Raw genomic sequence first — 22,958 nt, forward strand, 5'->3', positions numbered from 1 at the left:
ATGTTTTAAATGAATAATGATCAGGGCCTCATTCCTTATTTTGCTTACCAAACCAGAAATAAGCCACAGCGTAGGATGGGCAAAGCCATCAAGAATGTTTAACTAACTTAAAGCCAGGCCCTATGGGGCCTCTTACTTCTCCTCCTCCTCCTCCTCCTGACTGCAACTTGAAGTAACCTTGCCACTGGTTAATCACAACATGCACATGTGGATTCAGATGACAATCCAGCTAATTTTGAATGTTGAATTTATCTGATATTCTGTCATTCCCTTTGGCCTAGTCAAAAGGTGGCTTGGACAGAATTACCCCCAAGGATTCAGTTGAAGCAACAGGTAGATTTTTTTTTTAACTTAAAAATTATTCTTCCTCAACAGCATTCTATGACAATCTATGATAAAAGGATAGAAGAAGTATGCTACTGAGTGTACAAACTGTTTTTAAGAGATGTTGGATACTGATCGAAAGGCAGACAAGGTTTCATTTGTTCACTATATACCAGTACATGTAGTTATCATACTGTCATACAAAAGCAATCACAAAAAACTCAAAGGATACAATCTACTATTTTCCCTCCCTGAATGTTGCCTTTCTGACAAAAGTTTAGCCGAATAAATTTCCCAAAGCGACTTGAGTTGTTATTGTAAACAGTCTTTGCATTGCCAAAAACTTCCATAATTGGACTGTGGAAAAATACACACCAGAAGTATGAATTAGCCACAGCAATTGCAATAAACCTCATCATTAGAACTTGGATATTTATTTATTTATTTATTTTAAAATTCATCCTGTGTAAAGAGTCCACTTCCCCTGAGGTCTTCCACTGCACTCAAGGCACATTTGCATCAAGATTTAGAACTGATAGTAAAACTGTCTCTGGAGACATTATGCTTAAACAACTCTTCAGCTACAGTTGCCCCTCCATTTTCACGGGGGATCCATTCTGGACCCCCACCCCAAAATACAGAAAATTGTCAATATTTAAGCCCCACTGACTTGAATGGTAGTGTGCACCCCATTTTGTCCCCCTCCGTTTGCCACCTGCAAACAGGTGAGAGACGCAGATTCCAAGTCCATGAAAATGGAGAGGTGACAGTAGATGTAAGTTAAAGGGTTGAGCAGTAAAGCAAAGAAATTTCATCCCTCCCTGTCACCCATTAATAGGTTCACTGAAAACCAGAAATTACTATACCATGCTGTCTTTTCATATCCATTTGCCTACCAGTCCCTTTAACCTCTTGTATTCATATTTTTTCGCTCCCCCCACAGTAAAGTTAAAGAACTATAATTAGTGCAGACCAGTTATTATTAAGTCATACAAAGATGCTGTGAAGACATTTAACCACAGCTATGTGACCGTTGCAACACTTTTCATGTCTCTCCTTTTGCCATATTCATTCATTGGTGAAACTTGCAATTAAAGTGTAAGCTCCTTCAGAAAAAGAAAACCTATTTATTTTTAATGTACCTGGCAACGTAAAATAAGTGAATCATAAATTATATACATGTAAGAACAACATCTGCAAAAGAAGAATACAGGGCTCTTGAAATGGTCCCCATCCTGTAGGTTTGTAAAGGGCAAGTACTTAGGGTTTTTTAAATCAACAAATAATTGCAGTCATTTCCTACATCATATAAAGGCAAGCCCCAGTTTGCCAACAAATGTATATTCAGCGAGAAGCCATATCTACGTCCAGTCATCTGAAGAGTCATACACATGTTTACATTCATACTTACATTTTCACTGAAATAACTCATCACTTAATGTCCTTGTGGATGCTTGTGGCAGGGGAAACAACAGCAGGAGAGGGTTACGGTTCTTAAGTCCTGCTTATGGCCTTCCCAGAGGAATCAAGATAACCGTGGTGGAAACAGGACACTGGACTGCTCAAGCCTTTGGTCTGATGCAATAGATTTGTCCTTACATTTCTATGGCACTATTTAGACAAACATTTTATGCCACTGCAAGAAGGTCAGATGATCCTGTTTCATGACCTTGTTTGGGTTTGATAAAACAAAACAAAATAGGAACACACCTCTTGTCTTGGGTTCTACATATTTAGCAAGTGCAGAGGTCTACACCTGTGTACTATACACATGAGGGAAACAAAAAAGATGTTCATTCAAAAGGTAAAAGTCTAATTTGGAAAACAGCAAGTGCTTTTGGTTTATTTGCTGCTTCCAAGTACTGTAGCAGTTTTGTTTTCTAACAGCTAAGCAGGAAATCATCTGTTCTGGCATATAATCCTTCAACAGGCTTTCCTTATTGTTAATTTGTCCTCTGCAAAGTCCTGTGGAACAAAAGTGACACGATCAACACAATACCTGCTCTCCAAAATTGCTTGTTCAACACTAGAGGTCTTCTCCTTACGAGAGAGTTCCAGTGAATGTTGGCTCACCGCAGACAAAAACTTCAGAATCAACTTAGTGCTCTCTGTTTTACCAGCACCACTTTCACCACTAGAAAACAAAAGCACAATAAGACTTCTATGAAAAACCCATGTCAAAATCATGACAACTTACCAGAGACTGGCAAATGATTCTACTGAAAAAGTTGTTTGGTCTGTGACTGGCAGCTGCAGTGCAATATATTATGTGTATTGCTTTAAAGATGGCAGGGTAAGGGTCAGGCAAGGCTGCAATCTGTCACCCTATTGGTTCAATCTGAATGCAGAAAATATCATAAACAGAGCAGGCTTAGACTCAGAGGCAGGAGGAGTGAAGATCAGAGGAAGGAACATTAACAACCTAAGATTGTCCAAGCCATAGTACAGTATTCCCAGTCACCATGTATGGATATGAGATCTGGACAGTGAAAAAAGCTGGTAGAAAGAAAATCAACTCATTTGAGATGTGGTGCTGGAGAAGAATGCTAAGGATACTGTGAACAGCCAAAAAGACAAACCAATGGGTCCTAAAATAGATCAAGCCTAAACTCTCCCTAGAGGCCAGGATGACTGAATTGAGGCTGTTGTATTTAATCACACCATGAGAAGTAATCACTCATTAGAAAAGCCAATGATGCTAGGAAAGGTACATGACAGTAGAAAGAGAGGAAGACCACACATCAGATGGTCAGACTCCATTAGGGAGCCATGGGCTTGAGCCTGCAGGACCTGAGCAGGGAGGGAGGCATCTTGGAGATGTCTCATTTACAGGGTCACCATGAGTCAACATTGACTCGAGAGCAGTTAACAACAACATTGACTCGAGAGCAGTTAACAACAACAACAACAACAACAACATTGCATTATGTTTTCAGCCACCAGAACAGCCCACTGTAGTAAGTGAATTAAACAGAAAAAAGTATTATTAATCTTATGTTCTTTCTTAATAGCTTAATTAATAGCTACTATTTCTGAGAACTGTGGTACAGTTTTGTTTGGAATCATAGAAAACCAAGACTTTGGCACATTATCAGGTTGTGCACTGATCTTGTTTGACAGAGGTGATATTATACTTACTCGTATATCATCTCAACCCATTATGTACGTAATGGTTCTGCTAAGACTAAGATTGAGCAGTGACAGATCATTGCTGAGGGTAAAAATAATCCCAAGGGAGAAGCACTGAAACAGATCAGAACCAAGGCACTGGGAAGAAAGGTTGACACCCACCTGCCCTGCATGCTATTACTATACCATACTATATTACACAAACAATCTTCAACATGGAGATGGATTGTAGGAAAGAGCTAAGGAAAATGATATTTTATGACTGCAATGACAACTGTTTGGACTACTACATGTCAAGCTGGGTGGGGAATTAAGGGTGCTACATTCTAAAAAGTAACTTTGCTAAACTCTGCTGAGGGGAAGAGTCCTGCTGTAATGTCCCGCCATTATCCTGCCGAGTTGCTGAAACCATCCACTGAAAAACTAATTTTAAAGTAGAATATGAAAATTCAACCTTGGTATCCTTGGACTTTTCTGTAATGTAACAAAGCAAGACACTTCAAACACACTCCAGTTCAATTTCTGCTCTGTATTATCTGCCACAATAGGTAAGACATAAAGCTCTACTGTCTGATGAGTTCATAAAACGCATTTTTATCTTGAAAAAAATCTCGCCATGAAAGTTTGATGTTTGTCCAAACAGTAACTTGTTTTATGTTTCTATTAACCTGAAGATGCTAAAGCTAAAAATTCATTATCGGATGAATTTCACACCTCAGGCATAACTATCTCACAAGAAGAATCCTTCCTTCCAACTACCACCCCAACAATCTTGGCTGCTTTCAAATCAAACAAAAAGAATTAGGAAAAAAAGACTTGATTTGTTTCCTTCATATGCTCTACATCAGTATGTTAATAAAACTCATTATGAGGGGTTGTAGGTTTTACCTACAGTTACCAATAGCAACTATAAATAAAATTATCACAATCAACAGGGAAAGATGGCAGAATACAATACCAGAGGATGGCTTTGTTTTGAAGGTATTAGCAATATACAAAGGCCTGACTCCTATTTGTTAGTCCCAGTTCAAGTAGATTAACTGAATCACTGGAATATGGATAAGAGTTGACATACGAAGTTACCATTAGTTCAGTGGATGACTAACAATTGGTTTAGGTCAGAGCCAAAAAAAGGCAGCTTTCAAAGAAGTGCAAGGCTGCTCATTATGTGGGTTGAAACATGTGGACAGCCACAGGTGGCTAACAACATATGAAGACATAGCCTGCAGCTCTTCCCTTTGGACAGCTGCTCTAATCTGGGTAGTGGAGGGGCAGACTAGTTTGGCCTTTCTGGAACCAAAAGCAAGAAAACACAATTTTGCTGGGTTACAAGAAACAGCGAGTGGCCTCCAGGATCCCCCCCAAATTTGTCAGTCTCGAAGTTAGTACTGAAATCAAGGTGGGATTTATGACGCCAAGCAGATGTTGTCAGACCGCAAGTCCCAGCTGCCCTAGCTAATGGTCAGAAATGCTGGGGGGATCCTAATCCAACATCTGGAAAACTGTTGATCCCCATGTGATTCAGACAGCACTTTAGAATCCTGAAATGATTTAAAAAAATATTCTAATGAAGGCATCTGGTGGCAGGCAAATACTGTTTTGTGTATGTGTGTTTTAAAAGACTCTTTTAAAGTACAGTAGAAAGGTTTTTTTTTGTAATTGTATTGTACTGCTCCCTTTTAATGGATATGTTTTAGACAGGTTAAAATTCTATTGATTGCATAATTTATATTGTGGGTATGTTGTTACCCACCTTGTATGTTGTTATCTGCCTCAATCCAATACAGGGAGAGGCAGGATACAAATAATTATTATTATTATATTATTATTATTTAACCTTTTATATGTCATACTGGTGACTGTTTTTAACTCTGTCTCTTTTTAATTTTGGTATGCAGAGCAGTGGAAGACAGGGAGTCTTGGAGTCTCATCCACAGGGTCGCCATGGGTCAATATCGATTTGAAGATAGTTGACAACAACAAAAAATGCTTCCTTCAATTACATGGTTGGGAAAAAGGTTGATATATACACACGCATGTAAATACACACATACAAACATACTCCTTCCAGCCTGCCTTCATCTGGTACCCCTTAGATGCTTTAGACCACAACTTCCATCATCCATGCTTCAGGAAGTTGGCAGATTCTGTAGTCCAAACAACTGGAGGACAACAAAGTAAGCCAAAGTATGAAACACAGAGAAGAGGTGAATAGCTAAGGCCACCACAAGGCAAGATCTGGATCAGAACACTCCTAGTTTAACAGCGCCTTCTCTTACATTAGTTACCAGAATGAATATCTATTTGAAGTATAAAGCAATATATTGTGGAATACCCCTCATGCTTTTCCAGTTGAAGAAAACATATATTTTAAATGACAATGACCTTATAAATCATTATAATTATACAGTCACTATACAGTACTATATATTCAGATTACTAGGTCTACACAAAGCAGGAAATAATTGGACAAGACACTAGAGGGCGACTGCTGCTCTCAAAAATCAGATATTGCAAAAAAAAAGAGTTCTAAAATGTTTCATACTGTTGTATACACACACACTTTATATATTAACTATAAAAGGACTAAATACAATGTGGTATAATAATATCTCACAACACTTGAGCATGGTACAATGGCACATAAGCATGGAGCTAAGCAGGGCCCTTTCACACTACAGTTTATAGCACGATGATTCCACTTTAACAGCCATGTTTCCATCCTATGGAATCTGGCCTCTGCTTCCCCTTTCACTTCTGTGCTCTCAACTCCTCTCTCTCCAAGCATGATAGGCTTTTTAAAAAGAGGGCAGTGGGACACAGATGCACTAGTGCAAGTAACCCCACTTGGCCATGAAACCCACTGGGTGTCCCTTGGCAAGTCACAGCCTCTCACCAATGGCAAACCTCCTCTGAACTGATCTTGCCAAGAGAACGTCATGATAGGTTCACCTTAAGGTCGCCAGAAACAACTTAAAGAACATAGTGCATGCGTGTGTGCGCACACACACATACCATGCATGTTTTGATCCTAATAAAACTGGGGACTCAAGTAGAAAAAGTAAAACAAACATCAAAATCAGTTCTTCCTTTTTTAAAAGAATGATTTATTTTTTCCTTCTTATTCTATCTTATTTTTCAACTCTTTGGTTTTGTATCTGAAGACCTGGATGTGAACAGCAGCATTATTCCTACCTACTCAGGTCAAGGGGATGGACTCTATTCCAGTTAATGCTGTTCTTACTACAGAAAACCAACATAACAGGTACAGAGCTCATCTATATAACTTCAGCAGCAGCAGCAGCCCTGTCAATTCAAAGTGTTTTTAAACACCTCTGTGACAGCCCAAAAGGGGAAACAGAACAAAATGGAAGCATCTGTGAAAGAACAATATTTTATGTTCCTATATCCCAAAATCATTTTATTTCAAAGGGGGTGTGTGTTTATTGTTGTTAACTACCCTTGAGTCAACCTCAATTCATGGCAACTCCATGCATGAGACACTTCCAAGCCCCCCTATTCTCAACCACTCTGCTCAGGTCCTCCAGGCTCAGGTCCATGGCCTCTCTGACTGAGTCTACACATCTGGCATGTGATCTTCCTCTCTTTTTCTTGCCCTCTACCTCTGCGAGCATCACCGTCTTTTCTAATAATTCATGATGTAGCCAAAGTATGACAGCTTAATTTGTTCATCATGGCTTCCAGGGAGGATTCAGGCTTGATCTGTTCTAGAACCCATTTGTTTGCCTTCTTGGCTGCCCACAGTATCATCAACACTTTCCTCCAGCACCACATCTCAAATGAATTGATTTTCTTACTATTAGCTTTGTTCACTGTCCAGCTCTCACATCCATACATAGTGACTGGGAGTACTAGGACTTGGACAACCCTCACTTTAGTGTTCAAAGTTCTATCTTTGCAATTTAGGACTTTGTCTAGTTCTTTAATAGCTGCTCTTCTCAATCCTAGTCTTCTTCTAATTTCTTGATGCAGTCTCCATTCCGATCACTGTTTGATCCAAGGTATAGGAACTCTTTGACTATTTCAATTTTCTTACTATCTCGGATGACTTTTTTGAAGATCTTCTATGGTCATTATTTTTGTTTTCCTGATGTTTGGAATTAAGCCTTGGTACTTTCTTCTTTAACCTACCTCAGTAACTGTTCCAAGTTCTTGCTGTTTTCTGGTAGTAATATTGTGATGTCTGCATATCTAAGGTTGTTGATGTTCCTTCTTCCAATCTTCACTCTCCCTGTCTCTGAGTCTAGGCTTGTTTTTCATACTATATTTTCTGCATCCAGGTTGAATAAATAGGATGAAAGTATGCTGCCTTACCTTACCCCTCTGCTGATTGACCCCTTATTCTGTTCTGACGGCAGCCTCTTGACCTAAGTATAAATTACACATCAGGATTATCAAATTTAGTGGCACTCCCATTTCTTTGAGAGCATTTCATCGTTTTCCATGATAAATACAGTCAAAGGTGTAATCAAAGACATGAAGATTTTCTTTTGGAATTCCTTGGTGCACTACAGTATGTTTGAAATGTGGCCCCTAGTGCTTCTTCTTTGCCTGAATCCAGCTTATATCTTTGGGATTTCTTTCTCCATAAATGGCAGGAGTCTTTTCTGCAGAATTTTGAGCATGACTTTACTTGAATGGACAAGTAATGCGATGGTTCTATAGTTACTACAATATTTTGTGTCTGCTTTTTGGTGGTCTATGGGCCATTGTTTTGTTTTCTATAACTGTTAGAAAATTTTAATTCGAACAGTACTTGATTCTGTCTCTGTGCATTATAACAGTTCTATTGCTATGTCATTTGTTCCTGGTAATTTATTCTTCTGCTTTCTAGAATTTGGGGTGCATCTTCAGAGGTTCAGCGGTTTCTTCTTCCCATGTGTCAATCTGTTTCACATTTTAATACAGTCGGCCCTTCTTATACACAGATTTTTTTATACATGGATTCAAGCATCCATGGTTTGAAAATGTTCCAAAAAAGTATAAATTTCAAATATCAAACCTTGATTTTTCATTTTTTTATAAAGGGCACCATTTTAGTATGTCATTATATTTAATGGGACTTGAGCATACACGGATTTTGTTATACATGGGGGATCTTGGAACCAAACCCCAGCGTATAACAAGGGTCCACTGTATTCTGTGTATTGTATTCATCATTTTTTTATTTCATTATATTATTATGTTCCTTTTCTGAGCCTAGAGCATCCCCATCCTTGGTTTAAATTTCTCTTTTGAGTTCCTGCATCTTGCAGAACAGGTCTCTTTTTTGTTGTCGGCTTCTATTTCTTTGCACTGCTTGCCATAGTAGTTCTTTTTATCCTTGTGCACTAACTGTTGGACAGGAGAATTCATGGTTCTGAATTTGTACCTGTCTCCCTTTTCTTTTGCTTCTCATCTTTCTTTGACTGCTTGAAGCATTTCATCTGTCATCCATTGTTTCTTCTTCTTTTTGCCCAATGGTATTGACTTTCTGCATTCCTCTTTGACTATGTCCCTGACTTCTGTCCATAGTTCTTCTGCGTCCTCGTTGACTAGGCTCAACAATGCAAATCTATTTCTCACACTTTTTAAAAATCCTGTTGGAATGTTATTCAGATAATATTTTGGCATGGAGATTGATTTGGTGTTCTTCAGTTTTATTCTAATTCTGGAAATTAGTAGTTCATGGTCTGTGCCACAGTCTGCACCTGGTCTTGTTTTTGCAGCAAGAATGGAGCCTCACCATTTTATGTTGCCTATTATATAATTCTTTGGGTTTTGTGTTAACCATCTGGCAATGTTCATGTGTACAATCTCTTCTCTTGTTGTATGAAGAAAGTATTTGTGATGAATACTTTTTTTAAACTCTATTGTAATTTGATGTATTTTATTGTTGTAACCCGCCCAGATTCTTCGTGATTGGGTGGGCTAGAAACAAATCTTTATTATTATTATTATTATTATTATTATTATTATTATTATTATTATCAGATTTTTTGGCCTCGTAAAATTTATTAGTTGCTCACCTGCAACCCAAATCTTCCTACTGCATCTGATTCTGCTCTGCTTCTTACTTTGGCATTTCAATCAACTATGATCACCAAACAATCCTGTTTTGGTGTGCTGTCAATTTCTTCCTGGACTCCATTGTAGAAATTCTCATTTTCTTTTTCCTCTGTCTCTGTGGTAGTCAGTGTACTTAGCCCTTTTTCCAGCTATGCCAATAAACAGCACAGGGAAAAGAGAAGACAACCAATCACACTAACAACACTCCAAGATGTCTATTTCATCAGGAGTCTTAACAGCCAAGAATACAACCCATGATCAATTGACTTTATAACTGTCACTGGACAGAGATGAGAGAATGCTGACAGACATGCAGTTCCTACTGTATTTGGCATGAAATAAGTCACTGCTAACACAACATTGCAGCTTTCATCACACATTGCCAAAAACGTGACTAATGTTGAAAGGATTTCCTGCCGTCTCTGCTATGAGAAACGGCATGTATTTGACAGATCCAAGGATCTTGTCCCACACCCATGTCTTTTTGGCAGGGACCCATCCCACTCATAGTAACGCCTATTCTCTGTAGCAACTTGCTTTGCTTTCACTCATCTGGTTTGATGATTACACTTTATTTATTTTGAAAAAAATTGTATTACAGTCTCTTGAGGTGAAAACCTTCTTTCTCAATCTATAATAACTAATACATAACACAGAGTAAGTAAAACAAGTACCCAGATTGTTGGAGGCAATTGGCTTACACATTGTAAACCAATTAGAGAGTGCTAACTTCACTATGAAGCGGTATAGCTAATGCTAATGTAGACGAACAACTAGCAATGTTTACAAGGCTTTCCAGAAATCCTACATTTATGAAGGAGTGCATCCCTTTTTTATTGTATCCTTCCCAGTGCCAGCTTCTGAAAACTCACCACAGTACATGTACACTGGAAGGGTGACTTTTTCCAGTAAGATATCATGAATCAAAAGGCCAGTTCTACCTTCCCAGGAACTATTTCCCCATATTCCACTGAAAAACACTCTGCAATTTAAGCATGCATATACCATTATCTACTGATGTAGAATGCATACTATTTGTACTTGATTTACAGTATCCATGTCTTAAAAATGTAAAATTGGAAACAAAACTTTACAATAAATCTGTCAAATTATGCTAGCAAATCTTTGTAGAGGCAACAAGAACATAGCTAAGGCTACTGAACTGCTGAGCTTCTGCCCTGCTCCAAGCCCAGCTGTGAGTCTAAAAAACTAAGAGAGGAAGTAGTAGAGTATAGATTATCAGGTCTCATCATCAAATCCTAGTCCCAAATACAGTACTGGAAGCACAATGGAGGGTGAAATATGCCCTCTCCAGTTTACTAGATCTCCTCTACAAACTGTTCTTTCCCCAAAATACTTTAGAATGATATTTTGGAATCATACTCTGGCTCATAATATGTAGTTGAAACTTTCAGACAATAAAATTTCCAACACTCTGTAATTAGACAACACAGTTTAACAAAGGGACTGGCATTTAGTAGTTTGGGAGGGAAGCCTTTTCGGTAAAAGAAGAGGGATAAATTAGTTTCTAGGGAGAAGAATGGCAAGCACTAAAGCTGAGTTTACACTATACTGCTCCTGCTTTAGCACTGGCCTAATGGATGTTTTTGTGCTATGACACATATAAGGTCTTTTGTCAGAGAAGTAGACAAAGCTGTGAGAAACACCATAGAGCCACCAACTTTTAGCAGTCAGCTCTCCCCAAAAGAACAGAGGAGCTTAAAAGCCACATGTTTTACTGCTATCTGAAACAAGAGGAAAAATTCCACCCCCTTTATTGCTGCTTACCCTTCTGACTTGTCTTTCCCCTCTTCACCTTACCTTGCTGTGAAAATACCATGAATACTGCTGCTGCCTGCTTGTTTGTCCTATGTGTAAAGCACCACTGGCTGTCCTGTACAGTGAGCACTTTCTTACACAGTAGTCAGGCAAGTGGTGTCAAGTGAAGGTAGGGAGGGAGAGAGGAGAGATGGAAAGTCTGGATCTCTGCCTACTTAACAAAAGGAACTTTAATGAATGGGTCAGAAAAGAGATGAAGTGAAACCCAGGACCAGGTAAGGCTCTCTGAAACATTAACAGCTTCTGTTGGAGGTATACGAGCTTTTGAAATATCAGACTACTCATCATTTCCCATCACATGTATTCACATGTTAATCAATACAAAACAAGTTTCATGCTAGTAGCTAATCTACTTCTGCAGCACAATTATGTGATTTAATTGCTCTTGTGTTTAAACATTTTCTAGATCATTTAAGTTTACTGGTCATTCATCAAACAAACAAAAGTCCTTGCACACATTGAACTAATAACACAAAGAGGAAAGGTCCAGGTGAGCCTTCTCATTAGCAGGCATCTTTTTTCACTTGCAAACAAGATGACTGCCAAAGATGCAGTCTCCTAAGTGCAGCCTGAAACTGCAGTCTATCTGTACTTTGTGAGTCCAATGAATGTACTCTTCTGAGGTCCGAAACACATGGCAAAATGACATGGCTTCAGGCTGCGTTGGAGGCACTGTGTTTAGATGATATATGCCCCGAACATGGCCTGAAGCCATGACAATGCCATTGCATAAGAACTGGGCCAAGAAAAAGTGGACAGAATCCACTCCTTCTGGTAGCCCAGTTCAGGATCATTGTGGCAGCTTGGATTGGAACTAGGCACATGCAGTTGCCATGGTCCTGGTGCAAACGGCACCAGATTGGCCCAAGACCGCTCCATCCGTGCCATCTGTTTCAGGGCTGAATCTTCCTCGGAAGGTTATTTCTTTTTTTTAAAAAAGAAGAATTTTGATATGCAAAGCAGCTTCTAAACTGCAGATTTTGAGGGAAGGTGCCTTATTATGTCTAAGTTTAGTGCATATCACATAATATTGTTATTAGCAATAGTGTGAAAAATAATACTTCATAATATTAGTATTGTCTCTACTCTACTCAGACAATTGCCAGATCTTGCTACTTGCTTGAGGTGGATATAAGAAAAGGTGAAAATGCCATCTTCATTTTGAAAAGTGTTGTGCAGCATTAGTACTGATCACTATCAATACACAATCACTGAAGCAGTACCACTCAGAATACCACTAAACATCAGAGATGGACTCAGAAATCATTTTAGCCTCATTAAATGGAAGAACAGTTCAGAGAAACAACCGAGAAAACAATCAAGTTCCGACCAGCAGACTCAATCAACCAGCAGATGCAAGAGCTTTAATTGTTCCTCTTCTTATTTATGAACTTTCTAAAGGTCTCTTTCCCCCATTTTTGGATGGAATTGCTCATTCAAGACTAGTGGTGACAAATTAATTTGCAGCCCAGCAAGACATAACCCAGTGGGAAAATCATTGTTCAGAGTGAAATGAGGTCTAAGTGAATAAGCCACAAAGTATGTGCAGACAGACAGCTAGACAGATTATATGACCACAGGATACATATGAATTGAAATAACTGTCTTTCAAGAAGAGATTAAGATCATGGTTACATCACCACATATCTTACAATTCACTGTTACAGGGGAAAGGATTAAAACCCCTCCTCTGCACTCTTCCCCTTATCCAAGTGCCAATTTGTATTGCCCCAACTCCCATTTCAAACTTGATATTCAAGAAAAAGGCTGGAATAATTAAAACAGCATTCAGGTACCTGATGAGAACACACTGGTTGTCATGACGTTTCCATAGGCAGCGGTAGCACTCATTGGCAACAGCAAAGATATGAGGTGAAGTTTCTCCCAGGTGGTGTCGGCTATATTCCTCCACTGTGGTGCGATCGTAGAGGCCTGGGATGGTCTTATACGGGTTTACTGAGGCAACTATGGAACCAATGTAAGTCTGGAGGAAAAAAATAACATAGGATTGTACATGCAGTTTGGCATTTGATTCTTAGTTTAACAATGTCTTTGATAAGATACAGCATATTGTAGCACATAAATACTGTCCAAAACTGCGGGGTGTTCTGGGGTGACAGAACATTATGGGACTGTTCAGCTTGTAACTAAAGGTCCCCCAAGGGAAATTATTTGCACACTATATTACTTCATAAAAGGGGAATCCTATGAACACATTCAGCAATAGGTTTCAGTAAACTGAATGTGATTTGCCTTCAGGTTAAGTGTGCATTGGCTTGCATCCTCAGGCTACAAACTGAACATTCAGAGATAAGACATAATCCACTTTCTAATAGTCCTTTTCTAGGGGAAGTTCTGTAGCATGTGGAAACCTCCCAGCTCCAGGTAGTCAGGTTTTGCTCCTCATGCTGTTTAAAATAATGTGAAACCACTGGGAGAGGTTTCCAGAGTTTTGAGGTCCAGTGTTACCATGAAGCTCCAAGGAAGCTGTTTGACTGCTAAGCCAGTGCCTGCTGTCATTAATGGACCAAATGAAGGTATGCTAATAGAAGTTTAATTCAAACAAGACAGAAATGCTCGTGTCAACAAAAAAGTATTTGTAATATGATTCATCTACAATATGGTTTCCATTATATTTCTTTGATAAATCACTGATATTATTTTTCCCCCAGCATTTTTTAGACAACTGAAGAAGACTTGATGTCGAAACGCGTTTGGTCTTATTTCTATTTTTATCGATTTTATACTTGTAATGGGCTTGTACTGTAACCCCTCCCATTTGTCTTTTTGGAGTTGTTGAATACTTTACTTGAACCTGCATTTTGTATGTTAAACATCTCCCTTCACTTTGTTCATTGGCTGGGATTTATAGTTTTTCAGCCTAGTACATATTGGTTTTATTAGCATTTGTTTGTATTGGTTTGAGTACCATTATACTCTATCTTTGGGCTCTGTACACAGATCCTATTATTCCTGCCTGCCTAATTGATTGGCAACATTTTTAATCCACCTCTTTCTTCTATTTTGTTCTTAATAAAACTGAGCCATCTTTTGAAGCACTTGCTCTTCCCCCCCCCCTTAGATTTTTCTGTTTTGCAACATTCCTTTTTGGTTTAGGGTCACACTTCTGTGTTTTTGCCAGCCATTTTGATGAAGACACAAAAACAGAGAACTCTATTGACCTCAATTCCACCTCTGCCTTATTATGAACTGCTGGTATCTATGGCAGGACTATGAGAAAAGACATTAGGATGTATTTATTTATTTATTTATGGTAGTATTATTTCTGACAGTATTGATCTCCAAATTTCAGACTACTTCGGAAGATCCTTGCTCCTGAAAATAATGTCCTCCAAAATTAAGTGTTTGGGGTTGAATTAATCCAGCTTCTGAGAAAAAAACCCAAACATGTACATTTTCTTTTTCTGCAACAAAAGAGTGAATAGTCCCCTCAAACTGTCAGTATTGGCACTGACTATTAATACATACCCACAGTCTGGATAGCCCAGTGTGATGTAGTGGTATGAGCACTGGATTATGCCTCTGGAAATCAGGGTTGAATCTCTGCTGAGTCATGAAAACCTACTGGATGACCTTGAGGCAAGTCACACTCTCTCAGCTCAGAGGAAGACAAAGGAAAGCCCCTATGAACAAATCGTGTCAAGAAAACCCTAGATTCATTTTAGGATTGCCATAAATTGGAAACAACAATCCCTCTGAGTTGCTTAAAATAGCCAGCATTTAACACTGGACTATGACTCTGGAGACCAGGATTGAATCCCCCACTGAGCAATGAAAACATGCTGGGCGACACTGGGTAAGTCACACACTCTCAGAAAAGAGAAGGCAAGGGAAACTCCCCTTCTGGACAAATCTTGTCAAGAAAACACCATGTTAAGTTTGCCTTAGAGTCACTATAAATCAGAGAAACGTTAAAAGTGTTGCATGTTTGCCAACCCCATTTAGTCATTCAGGAAGGTTTGCTGAAAATGAAGAAAGATGTTATTTGAAGCTCTTTTCCTTGGCTTTAGTTTTTTAGAAGATTCTGCATATTGTATTACAACTCTCCCACTTTGGAAACTCTTTAGAAGTTCCATTTCAAATAAGCATGAAGTCAGTCTTTGCCATATGTGTTGAAAACACTATGGGACTGCAAGTTTGAAACACTGTAGACGGTGGTAAGAGGTTTATTTAAATATTGGCATCTACCATTAAAAGTCCAGGTTTCAAAGACCACACTTGGATCAGTGCCACACTTGGATCTGAGCAATGAATCCTCAAGACTAGAGGCTTGGCCAAAATCCCAAGAACCATTCACCTTTTTATAACAGAAGGCTTTCTACCGTCCAGTGCACATATATATACATATATAATGTGACAAACTATTTTTGAGACTTGGAAGAGGGGGGTGGAAAGGACATGATGGGTAGGGTAGAAAGGAACAGCAATCACACTGGGTGCTACACTTTTAAAAGTGATTTCCCAGGAAACTCACAAAATAAGACCTGGAAGTACAGTAACAGATACGCTATGGTGCTTACTTCTTAGCACTTGGGAATTGCCTCTGCACATGGAAGGTTACTTGTTTCTAGCCAACCTTTGCAAATAATTGCCACTGATAAATAATCCTCTCTTGCAATGTTGCCTGTAATGCTACTCAAAGTAGATGGTCCATGGATCAGTGCTTATTCATGTGTCATGATCATGGCTAGTTTCCAGGAAAGAAATGAGTGTAGCCAATGGACACAAATATGCTGCCAGTCTCTGGCCCTACAGCTGGTCCTAGCTTAAGCAGCTCTGGCCTACTGTACCTAGAGTCCCAGTGTCCTCTTTCCTTCTCATCTGGACCCCTTATCATAAGCTCATTGTACTAATTTGTTTTCCCTTGGCTTCATTATGTGTGCCAAGTAGGTCAACAAATGAACAGAAGTCAGCACAAAAGAGGACAGGAGGCAGCTGTACAGTTTGGCTTGCTGCTTTTTTTAGTCTTATCCTAAAGACAGTCATAATTTATGGGCACATACACTGCTAGAAGCCATGACATACCAAAGTTGTGGTAAGAATGGCCCGCACTTCAGCTTGTTGCATGCTAATTTGAAAGGGACTGAGTCCAGTTCTCTTCCTAAATTATACGTTAATCATTGGAGGCCAAACATCTTTCTTAAAAGCAACAGTTTAACATGTCAATGTGATTATGTGTTCCAAAAAATCTTCCACCCCAGTCATATCATTTCTGTTATGGAAATGTCAAACCCTGTAATCACACTTTATGTTCACACAAGTTCACTGAACATTACCGTACAATACAGCACACAGAACATATTTAAAAACTTCTTCTGAAAAACAAACATAAGATAATTTAATTTTGCTCAAAAAGGAATGTGTTTTCTTTCCCATCACGCCAGCCTGCCGCTGGTTGCAAAGGCACGCCTCAGCAAAAGGCCAAGCAGGAGTTAGTGTGTGTGTGCGTGCGCGCACGCGCGCACACACACACACACACGCAGGGGAGAATGTCTGAATAAAGATTACAGGGAATTCAGATTGAAGTTTGTAAGGAACTAGCTTCAAACAACTAGTTATGTGTAATTAATTTCTATACCTGCAACAATGGTATAATTCCATTACATTGCATTAAGGGATGACTTTACTTCTTTTGAAGAGTAGCTGTTACTGTTTAATTACTTTGGTAGTTAACAAGAGAGAGAAAATGCCCCACAACAGGAGTTTTGTAAGTTTCATTTAATCACCTGACTCTCAAGCATGGCAATAAAAAAGTTATCAACCTTTAGATGTCACATAAAGACATTTTCACCTCCACAATAAAAACTTCTAGTATATTTAGAAGGGAATTGTGATTTCATAAGGCTTGCAGGAGAGAAGATGCACCCTTTCTGGCAAGAAAAAGGACATTCTAAGAGAGTAAATGAGGGCTAGCCCAAAGAGGTTGTATGAGCTCTGAGAGCACCCCTTCACTTGTTCTTGTTAGGTTTTTGCAGGATCTTCTAGTTTCACTGTGGTTTTAAGGCCAATGCAATTTGAGGTTGCATCAATAAAAGTATAGTGTCTAGATCAAGAGAAATAATAGTGCCATTCTATTCTGCTCTGGTCAGGCCCCACCTGGAATATTGTGTCCAGTTCTGGGCACCACAATTCAAAAAGGACATTGAGAAACTAGAGCGGGTCCAAAGGAGGGTGACTAAAAGGGTGAAGGGTCTGGAAACCATGCCCTATGAGGAAAGACTTAGGGAGCTGGGGATATTTAGTCTGGAGAACAGACGGTTAAGAGGTGATATGATAGCCCTGTTTAAATATTAGAAGGGATGTCATATTGAGGAGGGAGCAAGTTTGTTTTCTGCTGCTCCAGAGACTAGGACCCGGAACAATGGATGCAAGCTGCAGGAAAAGAGATTCCACCTCAACATTAGGAGGAACTTCCAGACAGTAAGGGCTGTTCGACCGCGGAACACACTCCCTCGGAGTGTAGTGGAATCTCCCTCCTTGGAGGTCTTGTTTATCACACTATGCTCTTGAAGAGGTACTATTCCAGTGTGACTCCTCTAGCTGCCTCCTGTTGCATGCTGGGATTGGCAGTTTTAAGGAGGGGTATTTAGAATTCTCAGGCAGAGAAGTTCAGCTCCTTAAAACTGCCAATCCCAGCATGCAACAGGAGGCTGCTAGAGGAGTCACACTGGAATAGTAGCTCTTTAAGAGCATAGTGTGATAAACATCAGAGGCTGGATGACCATCTGTCGGGGATGCTTTGACTGAGAGTTCCTGCATGGTAGGGGGTTGGACTGGATGGCCCTTGTGGTCTTTTCCAAATCTATGATTCTATGATTATGCACTGCATTGTTCTCACTCTTTCCTGCTGATTTTATTATGTGCTTAAAAAACCCTTATTTTTTGTGTTTTTGATTTACCTATACACCACCTAGAAAACTTTGGTTGTTGGTCCGTCGAAAAGTGTAATGCATAAAAAATAAATAAATAAGTAGTAGGCATTTGACCTGGTTTTTGGGGAGAAAAGGCATTTAGTGTTTGTTTTTTAACTGTGTGAAATTTGCAGGTTCCCCTAAACTGGGACTGAGAAGGAGGTAAGAAAAAGGAGGACATGACCTCACTATAATTTCGTTTAGTGCTACTAAGTGTTATGGTCTGTGGACCATAATTGTCCCTGGACAGTTTAAAGGAAATAAATATATAATTGTAGCCAGTGGGCACAAATATGGTACTAGCCCCTGGCACATGCAGGAAAAAACCTCCAGTCTCTCATATCAGATAGTTTAGGAAGCAATGGCATAGCTAAAACCCTTACCAGCTAGACTGTTAGTTCAATATCTAGAACTTGGACAATACATAAAAATGTAACAGATTAGGGAAACAGACCTATTGACCTGAATTTCCAAACTATTTCTGGTATCTGGCTAGAATCCAAGAAAGAGCAAAATAATTCATTGTTTCATTGATCATTAATGTGCAGCTATTAGTTCCCTGAGGGATCTCTTGAGAATAAAGCTAGACAGAAAAGTATGCTATAATTAGATGGATCAAGTGTTATTAGAAGAGCTTACTGAACCAAAACGATGAAATAAAGCAGTTGCAGACCCAATTAAATCTGATGAAAACTATTCAATACATTACTTGAATGTTGCAAGTTTAATTTAAATTCCACTGTAGTTTTTGTGATATTAAACCAGAATATACCTTCTTCCTAAAATGTTTAAATAAAATTGTCAGTGAACAGAAAGTTAACTACAAGATGGGAGGAGGAAAAGGAAGGAAAGGTGGCCACAACCATGGCCTTAAGCTAACTGAGTTGATGAGTGCCATCTTTAATGTACAGGCCCAGTGCAACATTTTTTGCTGCCTAAGATGAGGGCAAGATAGGACCTCTTCCCCATTCCATGTACAGTTGCAAACTAGAATGACAGCTGAATCATAATCCACCACCCCTCAACCCTATCTGAGGCAACAGGTGAGTATAGGGGACCTGGAACAGGCTTTATAATATGCATCTCCTACATTCAACAGAGGAGAACAACTGGATGAACAACCGTCTTAGCACCTGCTGTCTGAGAGGGGTCACCTCACTGTACCTAACGGTAGACCCAACCAGGTCAATGTGATCCTGTTTCTAGCAGGCACTGCCAACATTTATAGTTTTTTGTGGGTTTTTTGGGCTATGTGGCTATGTTCTAGAAGATTTTCTTCCTGACGTTTCACCAGCATCTGTGGCAAGAGAATGCTTGCCTCGAAAAAGTGGGTATATATATACTGTGTGAGCCTGGGAATGCAGGAGTGATTTGCATGTGTATTGTTTTGTGCTGATGGCAGGCCTCAGGCTGGGAGGCTAATGCAAAATAGGATTAGTGCCTGCTAATTGGTGATCATTATCTGCTGTATGGTAGAAATACCTTCCCTTTGGGTGGCTGCTTGTCTTCACTCCTCTGGGTTTTCTTGGGCCTGACAGCCCTTCTGATATCTGAGCTGGAATAACCATTAGCCTGTAGAGCCCAGTCCAAGTGCTTCAGTTCATCTTCTAAGAAGTGGGGTTCACAGATGTATTTTGCTCGGTCTACCAGTGTTTTGGTTGGGCTTCTTTTTTGTCCTGTGTGATGGTTGGAGTTCTTGTGCAGGTATTGGTCTGTATGTGTGGGTTTTCTGTATACTGTTTGATCCAAACGTTGCTTCGGTTTGCGGATGACTAAGACATCCAAGAATGCCAATATTTGCTTTTTACCTTTGGCCTCTGTTGCATCTCCTTTCTCTCTTTCTGTCAATTCCTGTCATCTCTTTGGTGTTTCACGTTCCCTTCCTGTGCCTTCCACTTCCTACCTTTTCTCATAACTTGTTTCCCCTTCCCTTAGCCACTGTTCTCCCTGGCAAATGGGCAAATTTACCAAGCAAAGCAAAGAACCTATAGGTTGAGTCTCCCTTATCCAAAATGATTGAGATAAGAAGTATTTCGGATTGGGGCGGGGGTGGCTCGATGTTGGAATATCTGTATTTCCATACGCATATATAATAAGATATCCTGGCAATAGGACCCAAGTCTTAATATGAAATTCATTTATGTTTCATATACACCTTATGTAAATAGCCTGAAGGTAATTTTATACAAGACTTTCAATAGTTGTGTGTACACTGAATCATCAGAAAGCTAAGGTGCCACTATCTTGGTCATCCATGAAACATGTTTTGTCAGATTTTGGAAATCTGGATAAGGGAAACTGAACCTAGAGCAAATAGATGTATGTTTAGCAGGTAGTTCCCTTACATGTGTTCTTAGGATACATCTTAAGAGACAAGAATTTACTGTCAATGTTCAAATCATTTAGTTGCTTAGGCCCGTTATAAACGGGCCAGAAAGTATACGCAGAGCGTGTACTAAGGTTAGGTGCTTCTGTACCCCCCTAACCCTAGTGCGCGCTCTGCGCGCACAAAATGGCAGCAGCCATTCCACACGGCCACCGCCATGACGACGTCACGACCGCGCCGCCTCTATACGGGGCGGTGTGGACGTGACGTCCTCACTCCGCACCAGGGTGCTTAGTGCGCCCTTAGCGCAGAGCAGGAAGGAGCTCCGTTTCGGAGCTCCTTCCTGGTTTGGTCCGCTGGGCGCAGCCTTCACACGGCTGCGCCCAGCGGACCAAAGGACACCCCTTTCCAGGCTGCGGGGAAGCGGCCTTTTGCTGCTTCCTCGCGGCCTGGAAAGTGGCGGATCGGGGCCTCAGCGGCTGCCGGTCTAACCACTGAGGCCCCGATACCCCAGGGAAAGGGGCAGGTACAGGCCGCCACTTTTCGGAGGTCTGTAACCCGCCTAAGAAACGTGTTAATTCAGCTGACTCAACAGAATGATATAGGTATGAAAAGAAGTAGAGGTCTGGTTTGCTGTCAGAGACAGGGAAGACTTTAATTATTCAAAACCCTTCCATCCACCTATCCCAAAATGACACTTAGCTAATGTCATGAACAAGAGAAAGCTGTCTTATAATATTAATACTGACTGAGAAGAATAAGTCCTCCCTGGTAAGTGAATCATTACTGTGTGCCTTACAAACCCCTTGAAGTGTACCCAGAAGCAAAAGAAGATTTGAATACTTCAGAGCACATCCTGGAAGGAAAAAAAACCACTGAACAAATTTCTTCGTTATGCTTAAAAGAGCACATGTGTTAATGGGAATGCTTTTATTACTGAATCATGTGTGAGTTTACATATTTACTTAATGGTTTTATTTTTAGCTCTCACTCACCCTTCTTAAATAGCTCCCTTTCATTCTCGTTTGACCTCTTTTAAGCTTATATTTGCCAGAAGTTCACTGTCTGAGATGTGTGGGAGGCAAATCTAGTCAAAGCCAACTCCAACACCATAATTTCAGTTTCCTTGCCTTTACGTACATCACATATTTACTTATGTGGCTTTAAGGTCTCTTCCCAAAAACTTTCCATGTAAGCTCAAACTGTCCCAGGAAAGGATCATTTCTACAGAGCTTAGGGACATATTCCCATCCCTTTGATAAAACAAGACACATAACCACCACACCACAGGCACATCTAATTTTGGATCTGGGCTTTTGAATGCTTGGAAATTATAGCCTTTAACAGGCCATTTTACTGTATTTCTTTTGCACTGTTCCAGATGAACTATCTTAAATGACAGTCTCGTTTGGTCATGCTTGGTCAAGACACCACCAGAAAATGTTGAAAGCTAGCACATGAATGCAATTTTGCAGTGCAGCTTTGAGGATATCATCCAAAAGGGTAATGAAGATACAAATTTCATTATCTGAAGGTGGAATCCAGTGTGCCATAATATTTCACAATACAAATGAAGCTGGGCCTGAAACAAAAATCTGGAAGGCTCAACAGATACATGATGTCAAAGTTCAAATTAGGTTATTATCTCAAACTAAATAAAAACAAGCATATAAAGTTGTAACAGAATTTCAGTACCCTTTAAACCAGGGGTAGGCAACCTGCGGCCCATGGGCCGGATGCGGCCCGGTGAGGCCTTGGGACCGGCCCCAGCCCGGTCCTGCCGCCAATTGCCGCCGGGGCTTTTGGCCTCTCGCGCACAGGGGCAATTGTCTATAGAAGCCTCAGAAACATGCATTTATATTAACATTTTTTAAAAAATCAGCAAATTTTTTCACGTGGCCTCCACTTTTTTAAAAAAAGTGTCCACCATTTGAAAATTTTGTCCTACATTTGTCCCGGTTTATTTATTTATTTATTTTTATTATTTATTTTTTGGCTTTGGCTCCCCCAGTTGTCTGAGGGACAGCAACCCGGCCCCTGGCTCAAAAAGGTTGCCTACCCCTGCTTTAAACTAAGAGCAAACTCATCAAACCCAGCAGCGTCCTTGGAGGACTAGACTGTGGAACTGCCTCCACTGCGCTGCCTTGGCCCTCTGGGAGCATACTCACAGCAGACTTTGGCAGGCTCAGAGACCGGTGTGTTCCACCTGGGCTTTTGCACCCTATTCCACCTGGGCTCTTTTATGAATTCTGAATTTGTTATAGTTGTTTTTTTTAATGAAATTGGGACAAATTGTATTTTATACTGTTGCTAAGGTGTTTAGATTATGATATATTGTA

At 39.9% G+C, this 22,958-nt stretch overlaps 1 protein-coding gene across 1 annotated transcript in view; it reads right to left on the reverse strand.

Annotated features, from left to right (window-relative positions):
* MYO10 (myosin X) overlaps positions 1–22,958 on the reverse strand; it is a 198,364-nt gene that overhangs the window by 92,576 nt on the left and 82,830 nt on the right. Inside the window, exons 4-6 of the mRNA XM_042464399.1 lie at positions 13,158–13,345; positions 2,324–2,458; positions 557–681 (exon numbers count right to left, since the gene is read on the reverse strand). Of these exons, the coding sequence (XP_042320333.1) occupies positions 557–681; positions 2,324–2,458; positions 13,158–13,345 (448 nt within the window). The remainder of the gene's footprint in view (positions 1–556; positions 682–2,323; positions 2,459–13,157; positions 13,346–22,958) is intronic.

This window comes from Sceloporus undulatus, chromosome 4 (genome assembly GCF_019175285.1).
Source record: "Sceloporus undulatus isolate JIND9_A2432 ecotype Alabama chromosome 4, SceUnd_v1.1, whole genome shotgun sequence".
In the NCBI taxonomy this organism is placed as follows: domain Eukaryota; kingdom Metazoa; phylum Chordata; class Lepidosauria; order Squamata; family Phrynosomatidae; genus Sceloporus; species Sceloporus undulatus.